The sequence below is a fragment of the Podarcis erhardii genome (genome assembly GCF_964252035.2).
Source record: "Podarcis erhardii genome assembly, chromosome: 6".
Classification (NCBI taxonomy): Eukaryota; Metazoa; Chordata; class Lepidosauria; order Squamata; family Lacertidae; genus Podarcis; species Podarcis erhardii.
In genome coordinates, this window is record NC_138510.1 from 57,720,954 (window position 1) to 57,736,550 (window position 15,597).

At 42.5% G+C, this 15,597-nt stretch overlaps 1 protein-coding gene and 1 long non-coding RNA gene across 5 annotated transcripts in view; both read right to left on the bottom strand.

The window, feature by feature from the left end:
* The window catches only part of LOC309344520, a 227,565-nt gene that overhangs the window by 61,677 nt on the left and 150,291 nt on the right, over positions 1-15,597 (bottom strand). The gene's annotated exons all lie outside the window — the stretch shown is intronic.
* The window catches only part of LRP8 (LDL receptor related protein 8), a 192,098-nt gene that overhangs the window by 38,237 nt on the left and 138,264 nt on the right, over positions 1-15,597 (bottom strand). For all 4 annotated transcript variants that reach the window (XM_081866875.1, XM_081866873.1, XM_081866872.1 and 1 more), the window contains one exon: positions 13,215-13,343. In XM_081866875.1, the coding sequence (XP_081723001.1) occupies positions 13,215-13,343 (129 nt within the window). The remainder of the gene's footprint in view (positions 1-13,214; positions 13,344-15,597) is intronic.

The window sequence follows — 15,597 nt, forward strand, 5'->3', positions numbered from 1 at the left end:
GCAAGAGGGATAGCTGCGCAGTGAAAGCAGCAATCCCTCTTGCTGTTCTGGCTTCTGTGATAGCTGCGCAGCCTGCATTCGCTCCATAAGACGCACACACATTTCCCCTTACTTTTTAGGAGGGAAAAAGTGAGTTTTATAGAGCAAAAATTATGGTATTTATACTGATGGGGGCTCCTTGTGTTTTTGTAGGGGGATCAGAGATACTTTGGGGGTTGTTCATGCATTTCAAGATTGAGACTGATGGTTTTGGAACTGCAATCCTGAATTATCAAGTTGCTGTGAAATCTCTCCTCAATCCTATAAACAAGTCCACATGGGCTACATAGCATGTAATTCAGTCTCCTATACAAAGGGGTTTGTGACATACCTTAATGCCAGTCCTTCTGGTGCTTATTTCAAACCGCCAGAAGACTAAGATTTCAGAACTTCATGATCATGCAGACATGATCCAACCCATGACCATCGTAGCTAACACTTTCCTACAGCCAGAGAGTGGCCATCTCTCCCTTCGGTTCCCCCAAGTACCCTGTACTTAATTGGCACTTTCAACTGACCTATTCATCTTGCTTAATAGCTCAACAGCAGCCCTCTTGGATCACTAGCCTCATTCCCTTATTAGATAATAATTTACGGTAGCAAGGATAAAAGCTTTCCTGAAAAGTTCAAAGAGTTGTGATAAACGTGAAAGATGCAGTGACTGTACGCTGCTAATGTAGCACTCCAGGTTGCATAGAGGAAATTGCCTTTGTAGATTTCATTTGAGTGGATTACAAATCAATGAGCAAAGTTTGCATAAGCAACCCTCCTTTTTTTTTGGGCAGGGCTGATGCAATTTATAAACTTCAGCTGTGAATTTATTTCTCTTTCCTGTGGGTCTAACAAGCATTTCTTTCTTTCATTCTTCATTAGCTCATCTCCGCCCTTCCTTCTGCTTGTATACCTTTTCTCTGTCTATTGAAATCTGCCAAACATGCAAATAAGACAATTCCACACATATGCACAAAAATGACCCTCCACCAGCAGCTGATACAAATTAATATAATGCTTCTTCCTCATCTCCTCTGCGCCTGCTTATGGACCTATGTGTTCTCACATCAAAGGCCATCTCAAATAACCAATGGATGCAATGCTAAATGATCATAAATAAGATGTGCTGGCTTTAACAGAAGCCATCTGTTTACTTTCTTTGATTTACGGTATGAGTTTCTTTACTTGCGAGGGGAAAGATATGGATTTCTTTTTAGCTTTGTTCTTCAAGGTTCCAAGAAAGAGCTGCTGCAATTGCAGTTGAAGAAGCCACTTAAAGAGCTCTCAAAAGTAATCTTCAGGATCCTAGATACCAAGGAAAGGTGTACCAGGAGCATTAAAATGAGAGCAGTAAACAATAATGCAGCTTTACTTTCCCTACCTCTTCCTCTAAAAAGAAAGAAAAATGTGGAGTGGGGTAGAAGAGAGAGAGAGAGATGGAGAAGCATATTTATTCATCTATAGACCAATATATATCTTATGACCAAACGCCCCCATACATGTTTTGTTCACTAGAAAACTGAAATGATGCAGTTAAGAAGAGTATATTATGAAAACTGGCATAATGCACCTCATTTCCTACAGTTATTTGTCTGTGTGTATGTGGAGGGGGGAAATGGAAGGAAAGAAAAAAAAGCACTGACTCAATATGCATGTCTCTTGCATTCTTTTCCTTAAGAGTGCTTTGTAATAAAAGAAGGGACAAGCAAAAAAAGCTTCTCTAACTGTAAATTTCCATACAAGTGCTTTGACTGAATGGTTAGTCAGATCATTAACCCTGGGGAGAACAATACTGGGAAAATAGCTCCAGAAGAGATGTTAGGTATATTGCTACTTGAGACTGGAAGTCCAAAGAGTGGCACTCCTAATTTGACAAAATTACCATACTTTAATGTAGGGATGGGCAAACTATGGTCCTACTGCCACATGTGACTTAATTTCAAAAGTCCTTTGCAAGGGATCAGCTCAGACTGCTAGCAAGAGAGATCTGTTTCTCTCCTTGCAAACCACTGGGAGGAAAGGAAGGTGGAGAGAGAGAGAGAAAAGGGTGTCAAAAAGAGAGGGGAAAGGGGGTGTCAGAGTGAGGGTGGGATTCTGCTCACTTTTGACTCCACTACTGGCAAGTCACCCCTGAAAGATGACCTCTGAGAGACTGTAGCACTTAAGAGCGGGGAGGGGAAACTCTCCTTCAATAGCATCCCAGTCTACTACCTGAGATGACTACATCTCTATGGGTTGTGGTAATAAACCCTTGGGGTTTTTCAGTTGGGTTTTTTAAGCATGAGAAATGTTTAGAGAGTTCATATCAAGTTTAAAAGTTTATAAACCGCTATAAATGTCCTACTTTTGTTTTTAGTTGACTAACTGTAGCCAATTTAACCAATTAACTGGTAAATCAATCAACCCATTTATATACATGCCACAGCACTTTTGGGCTATGTAATAAAGGTAACAATTTTCCTCACAAATATCACAGGTAATGTATTGTTGTGAAAACAACTTTTCCCAAAATAGTTTCCGAGGCAATGGTGCTTTTCAGGCAAGTTCTTTTCAATCTGCCAATCACAAAATGGTCCATCAGGTTATTTAATGCACTTTACCCCTCAATACAACAAGTGCAGCATTACAAACAATTAGCATTCCCAGAGTGTTATGTTCAGTTTGTACTGAATTGCTTTGGTATGTGCCCATTTTTCTCCAGTCTGGATGAGACTTGTCAGCTGAACTAGCAATTTCGCAACAGCTTCCCCAGAAACAAATGAGGTTGTGCGTGTAATTGACTATTAGCTCACATATTTGGTACATGGCATGGCATGTTGAAACAGCTAATATTATTTGTCACATAATAAAACATGGTCCAGTGATATGAACTGTGGCAGGAAAACATATTCCTGAAATGCATAGAGTAAAATTTTGGAACAATTTCCCTGGAAACACTGTGGATGCAAAAGAACCATTACTCATTTTGAAAATGAACTGGATCAAATCAATGGCTGATGAAGGCTAGTCTGGTATCTCAGAATGGCTCCACTGGAATCAGTAAAGAACGCTTCACTTCCACATAACCTTCTGTTAGCTATTTTGTGCTACTTGTTCCAAAGTACTGGAGTTATCCAGAAGTGGAGCTGGAAAGCAGGACATGAGCTAAAGGAGTTAGGGCCAAGGAAGGAGCTTTCATTTCATGCTCTGGCCAACCTATCTGAACGCAAGAAGGATTTTTTCAAGTTAGACAGACTACTATTAACAAAGCTACTGTAGCAGCCAGTGCAGCATTGTAAGGTAAAGGGGAAAGGGACCCCTGACCATTAGGTCCAGTCGTGACCAACTCTAGGGTTGTGGCGCTCACCTTGCTTTATTGGCCGAGGGAGCTTCCGGGTCATGTGGCCAGCATGACTAAGCCGCTTCTGGTGAACCAGAGCAGTGCACGGAAACGCCGTTTACCTTCCCGCTGGAGCGGTACCTATTTATCTACTTGCACTTTGATGTGCTTTCAAGCTGCTAGGTTGGCAGGAGCAGGGACCGAGCAACGGGAGCTCACCCCGTCGCGGGGATTCGAACCGCTGACCTTCTGATCATCAAGTCCTAGGCTCTGTGGTTTAACCTACAGCACCACCCGTGTCCCAAGTGCTTTGACTGAATTGTAAAACTGCCTTAAAAAGAGTAGTTATTGAAGGTTTGAGTGTAAATTTTAAAAAGTTGTATTATTATGATCTTTTTAAAAAGAATTCAATGAATTAATGAAAAGCAGGCCAGTTTTGCATTATATAAACAAAGTAATGACACATTTTTATAATGAATATATAGGTGCACAACCTTTGAAAAATGCTATCCTCCCATATCCAAATGATACACATTTTGGATTTCAAATTCTCAAGCAGATACAGGCCCTGGAGATGAGGATGCCCTGGAAACCCATCTATCAGAAGCAGAGCAGAAACTCCCTCCCAACTTCTACGCTCACGGTCAACTTCTAAGTCAATGAGCAGAATAAGAATAATCTAAGCTGATCAAAAGGAATAAGAAAAGCTTGCTTCATTCAGTAAGAGAACCTTGCAGCTACAACGACTGAGACACAGACTCCCAGCAGTGCAACTCTACTGAATAATGATGTATAAGGCACTGCTCCTAGTACGAGTAAGTGGGGTCATCGCCCCATAAAACTTCTACTTCCGCTAATTTAATTCTCTTGATGGGAATTCTCCACTAGGGCAGAGATGAAGACTGCTGCATTTCAAGGCCTAAATATCCCCAGTATTTAGCACATTTTGTCATTAACTCCACTGAAGCAAAGAGGAAAAGAATCAGGAGAAAGCTGGAGTTTGGCACATCAAATTTTACCCATAAAAGGTTGGGACAGGTGGAGAAAAAGGCCCGTGGGAAGGAGTGGAAGGAAAACAGGAGACATTATGAAGAAATTATCTTCAAAAATAGTTTTCAAGTAAAATACAAGGTAATGGGCTCTTCAGTTAGTACTTCCAACTAAATATGAAGTCTGATGCTAAACATTATAGCAATACATATCTCATTATCTGAACTTATGCCTAGTGGAGACTGGAATAGCCCCTTGGCTCTCTTCCAAGCCATTAGAGCAAAATGTTTCTTCCAAATTCCCCCATTTCATTATTTTGTCACAGTCAAAGAACACAGAAGAATCTAAAAGGAACACAGAGATGGAAATAATAATAGTTGCAGGTTTATCAAGTGTAAGTCTTTGATAAATAAGATAAGGCAGGAAAGAATACTACACCATTGATTTTACATGCTGTTTAACTACTGGACAGCTGGAAGGATTAATGCTGTGCATTATGCCCTGGCTATTCAGAAATTAAAACATAGTGTGCCAGCTGCTACTTTATCACTGCTTAAGGTATTAGAGCTCCTTAGAAAGCAGGAGAAATTGTTCTTTAGTTACTACCTCATCTCATATTCAGATTTATCCTGCAGGTTCACAACAAAGAGGCAAAAAATAAAATAAAATTGTCTCTGTGGTTGCCTGTAATCACACACTCACAAACAGAAATGAGGGTGCTTTTGGCATGAACATATTAGCTGTTTGTCATAGTTAAATGCAAAGCAGTGCATTCATGGAGCATTCAGCCTGACACTTAAATTGGGCAAATAATTTTTCTTTGCACATTATGAGAGCAACCTCGCTTGCCAAAGAACGGGGACACAGGTGCTCTTGTTTCTCTTGCACAGAGAAGTCCTCCGCATGACTCTCTTTAATGTGAAATGGAGGGACTGGGTTGAGGGAGGTGCAGAAGCAGAAAAGTAGGACCTTGGACCTCCAGGAAGGCTTGGAGCAAGTTACTGTTCTTTCATCCCAGTTATTCAAAATAGGAAACAGGGTTATTGGGAAGGTAAATGATGGCTGCTTCACTATGCAAAATTTGGTATGTGGAAGTCACTTTTAGGTAGGCAGGAAAGGCCATAGATCTTACATATAGTTCGTTCAGTGTGTGTGTGTGTGTATTTTGCCAAGGCATTTTACCACAGTGTATACTTGTGGAGAAACAGATGCATGTGCATTTATCCAAAATGACAAATCTACACAGGAGAGTCACGCTGCTTAGAAAAATGGAATTGACTACTATGTGGGAAATTTTCATCTTGTGTGTTGCGGCCCTTAGATTAAGACTTATAAACCACTTTGTATACTAATACAGCAGTGCATTATAGAGATTGTAGTAAAAAATAAAATAAATCCTAGAATCCTAGAATTGTAGAGTTGGAAGGGACCGTGAGGATCATCTAGTCCAACTTCCTGCAGTGCAGGAATCTTTTTGTCCCACATGAGGCTCAAACCCATGACCCTGCAATTAAGAGTCTCATGCTCTACTGACTGAGCTATCCTGTGGGCTAAATCATGAAAGAAGACATACCTCCACTCATCCATAAATCTGTCACAGAGGATGTACCCATGTTGTGATAAAATAATAAAAATCCTACTACCAGAAGAACAAAAAAATCCTATGAAATTATTTTTCTGCTTCTCAGAGACGAAACAAGAATGCTTTGAAAGATCCAATGTGCTTTGAAGTTAGGAAGCTGGGCAGTAGTGCTATGGCAGGGCAACTCCAGAGAAGTCACTCATGGCATTTTAAGAGACCTCTTTGAGCATGCTATAAAGCCGTACTGTGAGATGCAGAGACAAGCAGAAAAGTTAGCTCTTTTATTCAAGAAAACAGCATACCACCAGACAGCAATGCCTACAAACAGGACTGGCCCCTATGAAACAGTTGCCAGGACTGAAGGTTTTCATCTTCTACTTCCCTCTAAGCTCCCCCGCCCCCAAGCTGGATGTTTTGCCAAGCAACCTCAAACTATGTGTAGTGTGTGTGGATCTGTGCCCTTTGTTTTGCTACACATACTGTATAGCCCTCTGTGACCTTGGAGAGAAGTGGGAAGGGGAGCTTAGTAGAGTAGGAGCAGCAAGCTCCTGGGATATTTCATCAGCTGAGTCAGAAACTGCTTTCTGCCCTTGGCTCTTCTTGCTCACCAAAGTCTGTTGCCTTTTCAGAATCCAACCACTCCTCCCCTCCTTCCCCCTATGACCTGTCCTCCGTGTCGCACCACCACTCCTGGGCTCTGATCTTTCCTCCTTTGATGCATCCCTAGGGAGTTCCCTGCCTGGTGCCTGCCACCACTCTTCCTCATCCAGCCAGTCCCTAACAAGTACATGCTAAAAACAGTGTGCAATATTTCTCTAGTTCATGCTGAAATAGCTGAAGGGAAGAAGGGGCACTGAACCTGCTTAATCTTTCCCTAGTTTTAGTAAGTGACGCTTTCAGTAAAACCAATCTAAAGCTTCTGCTACTCTTCAATGATTCCCTTCCTTGTTAAAAACATCCCTTTGGATGCCCAACTCAATAGATCAATAGAGAGAGTTGTAGCCATTAATAGTATTGATAATTTAATCTAGGAGACCACTGAACTGTAGGTGGCTTAGTCTCTGGAGTAGAATTAAACAAGATGTGACCTGTTAATGGTACACATTGGTTAAAACTAAAGAGTAGATGGTTCGGGGAGTACTTAAAATCAGTCCTCCAGGCCAGGGAGACAGGCAGTGAATGTCTCATTTTAATATGGGAAGAAACTAGACTTCTTTTTCCTCCCTTTATGGGCAAGTACAGATTTGTCACAGTGTGCTGTAGCCACCTGCTAAGCCAGTCCTCTGTATCATCTTGCCAAATGAAGAGGACAGCTTTACTATTGCTCTGCTTCCACAAATTTCTCATCAGTTGTAGAAAGATGGCAAACACCTTCCATATTACTCAGCAGGATGATACCTTTCAAGTAAGGGCACAATTGTATCTCCCATCACATGAAGGAGGGGCTTTGCAGAGTGTCAGAGCCACTCATGGCAGTGGGAGGTAGGGAGAAGGACAACCAGGCCCCATGCTACCACATGGAGTTTGTGAGCACTAGATCTCAAGTCAGCTCAGCCCCCGTGAACTCCATGTTTCTACTGGTCCAAGCCAGCAGGCCTCCTGCTGATTAGCTGAGCTGAGAGAGCTGGGTGGAAGAACATTTCTACCTAATCCAACCCCCTACACTTCCAGCCTGGTGTAAGGAGTGGTGGTAGTAGATTACTCTGTAAGTTACTGCTTGGCAAATGACTGTATGTATAGCCATGCGCAGCAACAGCACTCCTCAGATGGCACTGAGAGTACCTAAACTCCTCAGAGATGTGCTTAGTTTGTACAAGAAACCGGATGTAGCCCTTTGGAATCAGTTACCAGCTGAAATTAGGCAAACAAGATGTTCAGGCCACTGAAGGAGTTTTTGTTTAAGAAGACATTTTATGGAAATTCAATTGTAGAAACTGTTTTCTTGTTTGTAAGAGCTTGATGTTTTGTATTTTATCTTGTTTTATCTTATTGCACTCTGTTTCAATAGCTTCTGGCAGCAGAAAAGCTTAAGCATTCCTTCTTCCTGCCTATCACTTCTCCCCTACAAATGTTCTTGCTCTGACAGATGCAGGTTTGGAAATATACACTTGCCACTGTGTAGTTCCAATCTTAGTTGCCTGTATGGTAAGACATTGCCGAAGGGATTCTTGCAACATGTAAGCCATTGAACTCAAACTTACAAGGAACTATACCAAACTCTGGTAGGGGAATGAGGCTACAAAATGTTCTGTTGTGGGTGTTCAGGGAAGATTATGGCCCACAGTAGAGTGGGTTCACATACCAAGTGCAGGAGGTATTTTTTAAACAGGGAGGAAGTACTGATGGGGATCTCTACAATGTCAAAAATCAAAATGACCAGGCATTAACCTGCCAAGTTAAGATCAGCAGGGAAAGCTTTGTGGGCAAAACATGTAAGGGCCTTCTCTATGGTGGCCCTCAGGTGTTGGAATGACTTCCCTCTGAGATGCATCTTGTGCCTTTATTGTAAGCAGTTTGACAATTGGCCAAGATGCACCTTTTTACCCAGAGCTTTGCCTAAGTGGATATCTTCCCTTCACCAGCGTTGCTGTGCACTGCTAGTCTGTGCTACTGTTTTGCCACATTTGTTATGCGGTTCTATTTCATGATTTAAATGTGAATTTTACGTATTTTAAGTGCAATATTTTTATAAGATGTCCTAGGACCAGTTGGTGAATGGGGCAGGCTATATATGCAAATAGTAAATGAAATAAACAAATAAGAAGGAAAGAAAGTATCAGTGCAGAATCAGACAAAGGGGCTGATTCTGCATATTTACATTCAGTTTACATCTTTCTCCCTGCATGCCAGGTAAGGAAAGCTCCAACTCAAGGATGCTGATGTGGCAGCAGGGCAGGTGAATTTCCTACACATGAACAAGCTTGCCATAAGACATAAAATGAAGCTGAACACATAGTTTTAAGATGCCGCCTGAGTCTTTCAGAAAGATTTTGCTCTCTCTGCTCACTGTGGGATGAAGTTCTTCCTGCTTAGGTTGGCGCTTAGGTATCTATGCTGCCTAGCAAGGAGCATTTAGGGGTCTATAATTAACTATGGCATGAGTGGGTACTGGCGGGGAGGGAGGGAATAGACTGCAGCTTTTGTAGCACAAATCCCACTGTGCTTGATGATTACTCTCCCACTGCTGCTTCTACAACAACTCAATTGGAGGCCTTTTGCCATCTCTTTGGGAGATTATCTTACAAGCCGGCAGAACCACTCCTTAAAAAGGAAGTTTTGCTTTGTATTATTGGAATTCCCAAATCAAATACAGCAGTTTATAACAGCTTATTTAGCTCAAAATTTCCTACCTGGTAGGGGCAAGGGACACTGATTACCTTCACATTCTCTGGAATAAAATCACTGAAGCTAGAAAATGCAGAGATCTTTACAAAGACGGATAAAGAAACAGTTTTTAAATTTTTTTTAGCATAACTAAGCCAACAAATCAATGCTCGGGAGAATTAAGGTGCTTATGCACTGGCAGTTTCCCAGGAGGAGGTTGAGGATCATCAAGCACACTGTCTCTAGGGCAGGCATAGGCAAACTCGGCCCTCCAGATATTTTGGGACTACAACTCCCATCATCCCTGACCACTGGTCCTGTTAGCTAGGGATGATGGGAGTTACAGTCCCAAAACATCTGGAGGGCCGAGTTTTCCTATGCCTGCTCTAGAGCCTTGCCAGAGACTTTGTTTTACTTGCAATAAACCCCTGTATCTCCTTTCATTCTTAAGGAACTGATGCCTTCCCCCTACAGCCATCAGAAACCTATGATTTGCCTCCACTGTTGGAGGCTATATACTCCTGAATACCAGCTACTCAAAATCCCAAATGAGGACAGCACTGTTGTACTCAAGTACTGCTTATAGGCTTCCTACATGCATCTGCTGGGCCACTGTGAGAACAGGATGCTGGACTAGATGAGCCATTGCCCTGATCAAGCAGGCTCTTTTTATCCATAAGCATTACCACCTCAAACCACAGAGGAAGAGCTCTGCCATCATGGCTAGCAGCCAATGATAGCCTTATCCTCCATCAATTTGTCCAGTCCTCTTTTAGAGTATCCAAGCTAATGGCCACCACTGCTTCCTGTAGGAGCACTGTTATTGCAAAGAGATTCTGTCCTCCCACCTTCCACAAGACCATTTATGGCTGCTGCATTTGCTTCCTTCACAACTTTCTGACTTAAAAGTTTGAATGTGAAACACAAGTTTTCTCCCACACCAGAGCATTTATTGACATGAAGTCTGATATGGCTATACAATCCCTCACCCGTAAACCTCACCATATGAAAAGTCCCTGTATTTTCCAGCAATTATCAAACGGATTCATTGCCATTTGAGCTCTGCTTCATCACAGGGCAACACCTTCCAACTAAAATTCAGTGTGGCATAGGTTTTGCACAAGTCTCAGGTAGAAACTTAGCAAAGCCCTCAGAAAAGCCAGTTGTGCTATTTTCCATGCAGATATGTTGTTTGTTTGGATTTTAGAAACAGCCACTGAGTTTTCTTCCTGGACACTTCCTCTGGTTTTTAAGGGTTTTGTGTCTCTGTGCACAGCGAGATGTGAAAATTATCTCCAACAATGATGAACTCCCCTTCAAATAGATATATGAAATGTGATGTTACTTTGAAATTCAGATACTTTCTGTGAAAGGCACAGCCTCTAATGTGACAAGGAGACGTCACATTTCAGAGGATGAGCTTGATAGCTTCAAATTTAACTCCAAGCAAGTAAGCAAGCAAGGCAAAAAGGAAAGAAAGTCCCCCCTTCTCCCCCTCCCCCAAAGTAAGCTCAGGAAGAATGAAGAGATAAGTAAAACCTCCTCTTTCCCCCTGTCCTCACCCCCCATCCATGTTGAGGACAAGCAAACAGCAAAGATGAGAAAGAAGATGACAAAGATTCTAAGCAGAGAAGAAACAGGGATGCTTACAGAGTATCAGTAGATAAGCTTAGAGGGATTTTATCAGATTTGGATAACAGAAAGGATTGAAATCAATCCTTTAAAACTCAGAAGGCTTGCGAACAGCAGAGAGGGGGTCATCTTCATCCGGAGAAGAATGGCTTGATTTGACAAATGTGCTCCTTTCCAAGAAAAGAGAACTGACCACAACCCAAGGTGGAGAAGAGATGTGGGGACACCTAGGCCACAAAAGCAACCTTTCCATTCTCTGCTTCTGCCATGCTTAGTCTGCCACGCAGTGTGTAAAACAAGCCCCCAGCTGTACGAATAAAACCAGCCTCTTGTATGGCTGTGCAGCTATTCACACAAATGGAGGGAGACTAGGGATCGGGGAATCTGTTGATTTCAGGATTTTGGTTTCTCCTATTTCTTGTCCTCACACATTTCCACATCAGTTTGCATGCATGCACACGAATGCACGCAAGCACTATATATATCATGAAAATTCATTACCATTTTAGTTCACTTTTCTGCTAATGTATACATTTTTGCCTGCATTTCCTCCCAATGTACACAATTTTTGCAAAGCAATTTCCCCCAATATAGAGCATAAAAAGGGCTGTTGATGGCTATGCTCTGCCTCCAAATATGGAGACCCCAATGCTTCTGAAAAGCAGCTGCTGGAAACCAGTGGCGTAGCGTGGGTTGTCAGCACCCGGGGCAAGGCAAGTAATTTGCGCCCCCTAACCCGTGGATTTGCGCCCCCTAACCCGTGGATTTGCGCCCCCTAACCCGTGGATTTGCGCCCCCTAACCCGTGGATTTGCCCTAACCCCAGATGTTGCGCCCGGTGCGGCCGGCCCCCCCTGCACCCCCCACGCTACGCCACTGCTGGAAACCACAGAAGAGTTTTGGAAGAGTTTGGATTTGATATCCCGCCTTTCACTCCCTTTAAGGAGTCTCAAAGCGGCTAACATTCTCCTTTCCCTTCCTCCCCCACAACAAACACTCTGTGAGGTGAGTGGGGCTGAGAGACTTCAGAGAAGTGTGACTGGCCCAAGGTCACCCAGCAGCTGCATGTGGAGGAGCGGAGACGCGAACCCGGTTCCCCAGATTACGAGACTACTGCTCTTAACCACTACACCACACTGGCTCTCACAGCAGGTGAGTGTGCTCTTGTGCCTGAATCCTGCTTGTGGTTTCCCATAAGGATCTGGTTGTCCACTGTGAGAACAGGGTGCTGGACTAGATGGGCCACTAGCCCAATGCACAAGGCTCTTCTTGTGTTCTTATTTTTGTATATTATTTTCACTAATATATATGTTTTTGTACATATTACTTGTCTGGATAATTGCTAGCTGAAGTGTAAATTCTGAAGGATAGCTTGTTTTGGTTTGTGCATTGCTATGGAATGTACAAATCTGGTAGATTTGCCTTTAAGCATGAACTAAATTGAATTTGTCCCCCTGTCCCTACAAGAGACACTGCTTTGTTCCTTTATGTATGATTCTTTACTCACCCATAGAGGTTTTACAATACTGTACATAGAGCTATTGGGAGGATAAAGACAGTAGCACTATCTGCTTGCTTGAAACCATTTACAATAGATATTGCCTTTCGATCTTTGTGGGTTACTAAAAACACAACAGTCACCTATTCAGTGGCTAATGGCTGAAGAGTACTGGAGCAAGATCAGTCTCTCAGTCCACATTCCCAAGTACTAGCTAATATGTAGGTGGAAATTGCAGCAAAAAATTAATAGCTGAAAATGAATTACCTGCGACTTCAACAGCTTGAGAAAATCTTACTGCAGTGTTTGGGAAACAGAAAACATATCCAGCCTTCCGGGGAATCCCACAAATTATTTTCTCATTTTAACTTTGCAGTGTGCTTTACGGAGTGGCATTTTCTCCCTGAAGGACTATTATTATGTGCTGTAGATTCTGACCCTGCCTAGAATATTCTTTCCAGAGTTTGAATATAGAATGGAATCCTCTTAAAGGAATAAAGTGCCAATTCAATGTTTCTCCACCACTACTCCTACTCATGGGTAGAGGCAGTGGATCTGCAGCCCACACTAGTTCCCAACTCATCTATGCTCCGGGGGGGGGGGGGGGTCTGTGGAGCTTGCATAGGCTGGGTGGCATAAAACCTACAGCATATGGAAAAACAAATATTGATTTTTGTGGCTTAAGATGTAGTAGAAACACATTTAATCAGAAAGGCTGGGGTAGATAGGAAATACAGGAGGGAAGGGATGCAAAAACTGGCATCAGATAATTTGGAGTTTGAGTTCATTGAGGTCAAATAACAGCATCAGTATGAAAGGCCCAGGATCATTCAGACTCACCATTAGTGCACCCGGCCTCATCAATTCCACTTTCACAGTCTTTTTCTCCATCACACCTCCATGAAGATGGGATGCATTTGTTGCTGGAGTCTCCACAGCTGATTTTTTCAGCTAAGCATACTTGTTTGGCTAAAAAAAGAAGCACAAAAATAACATAATTAATGAATAAAAAAAGAACTATATATAACTTTCAGGGAACTGCCATCAGAGCTGGAGGCAGAGGGAAGGCTCCAGAGGGATGCTGGAGAGGGTCCCAGTAGGGAGAGAGGCAGCCCATCTGCTGGGGAAGGAAATCAGCGTAACACCAGTGGAGAAGGGGGGCTGAGAGGGGATTTGGAGAGGAGGCTCCAAGACTCTTCGCCAGAAACCAGCGGGGAGAGCACGGGTACTCCGCTGCCCACTCCCTCCCTGCACAGAAGACTTCCGCGCAGGGAGAGTAGGAGGAGACTTGGCATCAAAGAACTTCTTTGCTGGAAGAGATTCAAAAAACGCCCACTGACGGATTCTGCCAGCGACTGAGACAGCCACGAAGTGAAGGGCTGTCCAGACAGAAAGGGTTCAGCCAGACAACCAAGCCAAGAGTGGCGGCAACTTACGCATAAGCAACCCCTAGAACCATTACAATAACTTTACCTCAGAGTGTCCCATATTTTCATCAGGCAGCAGACACAGTAGAAAGAGAGGTGGATGTCCTTTGTGGGCGGAAGGAATGATTCACTGAAAGCTTTGTACAATTACCGTATATCTGAAAGCTTCGTACAAGACACTCTCATTGCTGCTTTGCTTTCTAGAATGCTTTCTAAACTTGATCAAAATACTATGCAAATAATTTAGCTGGCATGTATTTTCCTGTTTATTGGTTTGATATATTTTCACTACCTGAAGCACAGTAACAGAGTTAAAAAGAATAGATCTCCTCCAAGTATAGCAGGCTGAATAATCTCATAACCTCAGGATGTTATAAAGGAATATAAACAGGTGTAAATTAGAAGACAGTGTACCCAAAATCACTATACTGTAGCTAAACCCAGTGTACCATGAGTGTATGGAGAAAGAATTTAGGAATTTAATTTAATTCTTAATAGATTTAAACAATAAGGCGGAGGGGGAAAGCTGCCTAGTTCATTACAAAAACAAGAATCGGTTTCAGTCTGAAATCTCTTTTGCAACACTTTGAACCCATTGCAATGTCCTTGACTACAATACCATAGATGAACACACCCAAAGAATAGGACTAAATCTTTTTTTAAAAAAGTACTTCTTTGAGATACTGTATTTAGGAATGCAAATACTAGCTACCTATTCCAGGATAAGGAGAAAGGGTGGTGAAAAGCAGTCCTTACTACTCTTCTTGCTCTTGTGGGTACCATTGCAGAAGATCAGGCTGCTGCCTTTGGAGACACTGTCTCTTACCCAGTATACAAGTCCAGATTCCCTTCCCTTATTGTGGTTTCATATGATGATATTTAACATGGAACTGTTTTGGAACACAAGTTAATTTTGATCACAGAAGTTTGACAGGCAGATCTGCCTTTGCAACACTAAGATACATATCCATAAGTTTGAATTTCTCTGCTTCCCACAAATGCACCACTGACCTAATAACAAGAGGAAAGAAGTGTCTGGTGGGCACCACTGAAATTGAAAAGGAACTGAAAATTAAGGGATTAATCAAGCATTTAATAGTGTCCAAAGGGTGATGCTTCTCTGCCACCCCACTCCCATCCCTACACTGAGGCCATAAAAGTGCTTAGTGCATGAAACTGCCCTCATTGACATTTTCTTAGTGGGTTTCCAATCTGAAGGCAATCAAAGCAGCTGCAGCTTCACCGCCTGTTTTTTTTTTTCTAGGTAGCTCATCATTCTAACAGGAGAATGAAAGGCCACCAGGAGCTGTCATTAAAAATGTAGCATGTTACTGAAGTTGGGAAAAAACCAACCCTGAATAATTATAGAGTGGATGCTGTCATTACCTAACTTAGTGAAACCGTTTTGAAGACATAAACTAATTTCATTTTAGACCAGCCTCTGCCAACCTGGTGTCCTCCAGATATTTTAGATTATAGCTTCCAATACATCTGGAGGGCATTTATATGAACATTGTAACAGCCACAGGCCTGGAATGTAGAAGGCATCCACCTGTCCCTCATCACAAACAAGGCCCATAAATCAGGTTCTCAGAGGTTATGGACATATACCGGTAACTCTATTAATGTCATATACAAATGATCACACTGCCCGTGAACATCAAAGAACTGTACATGCCAAGTGGGGCTTTTAATCCACCTGCCCTTCTCCAAACAAACACTAGCCCCACAATACTGCAAAATGCAGTTCTGAAAGCTCCCCAAATGTTGTGCATTAGCTCAGTGTCCAATGCAAA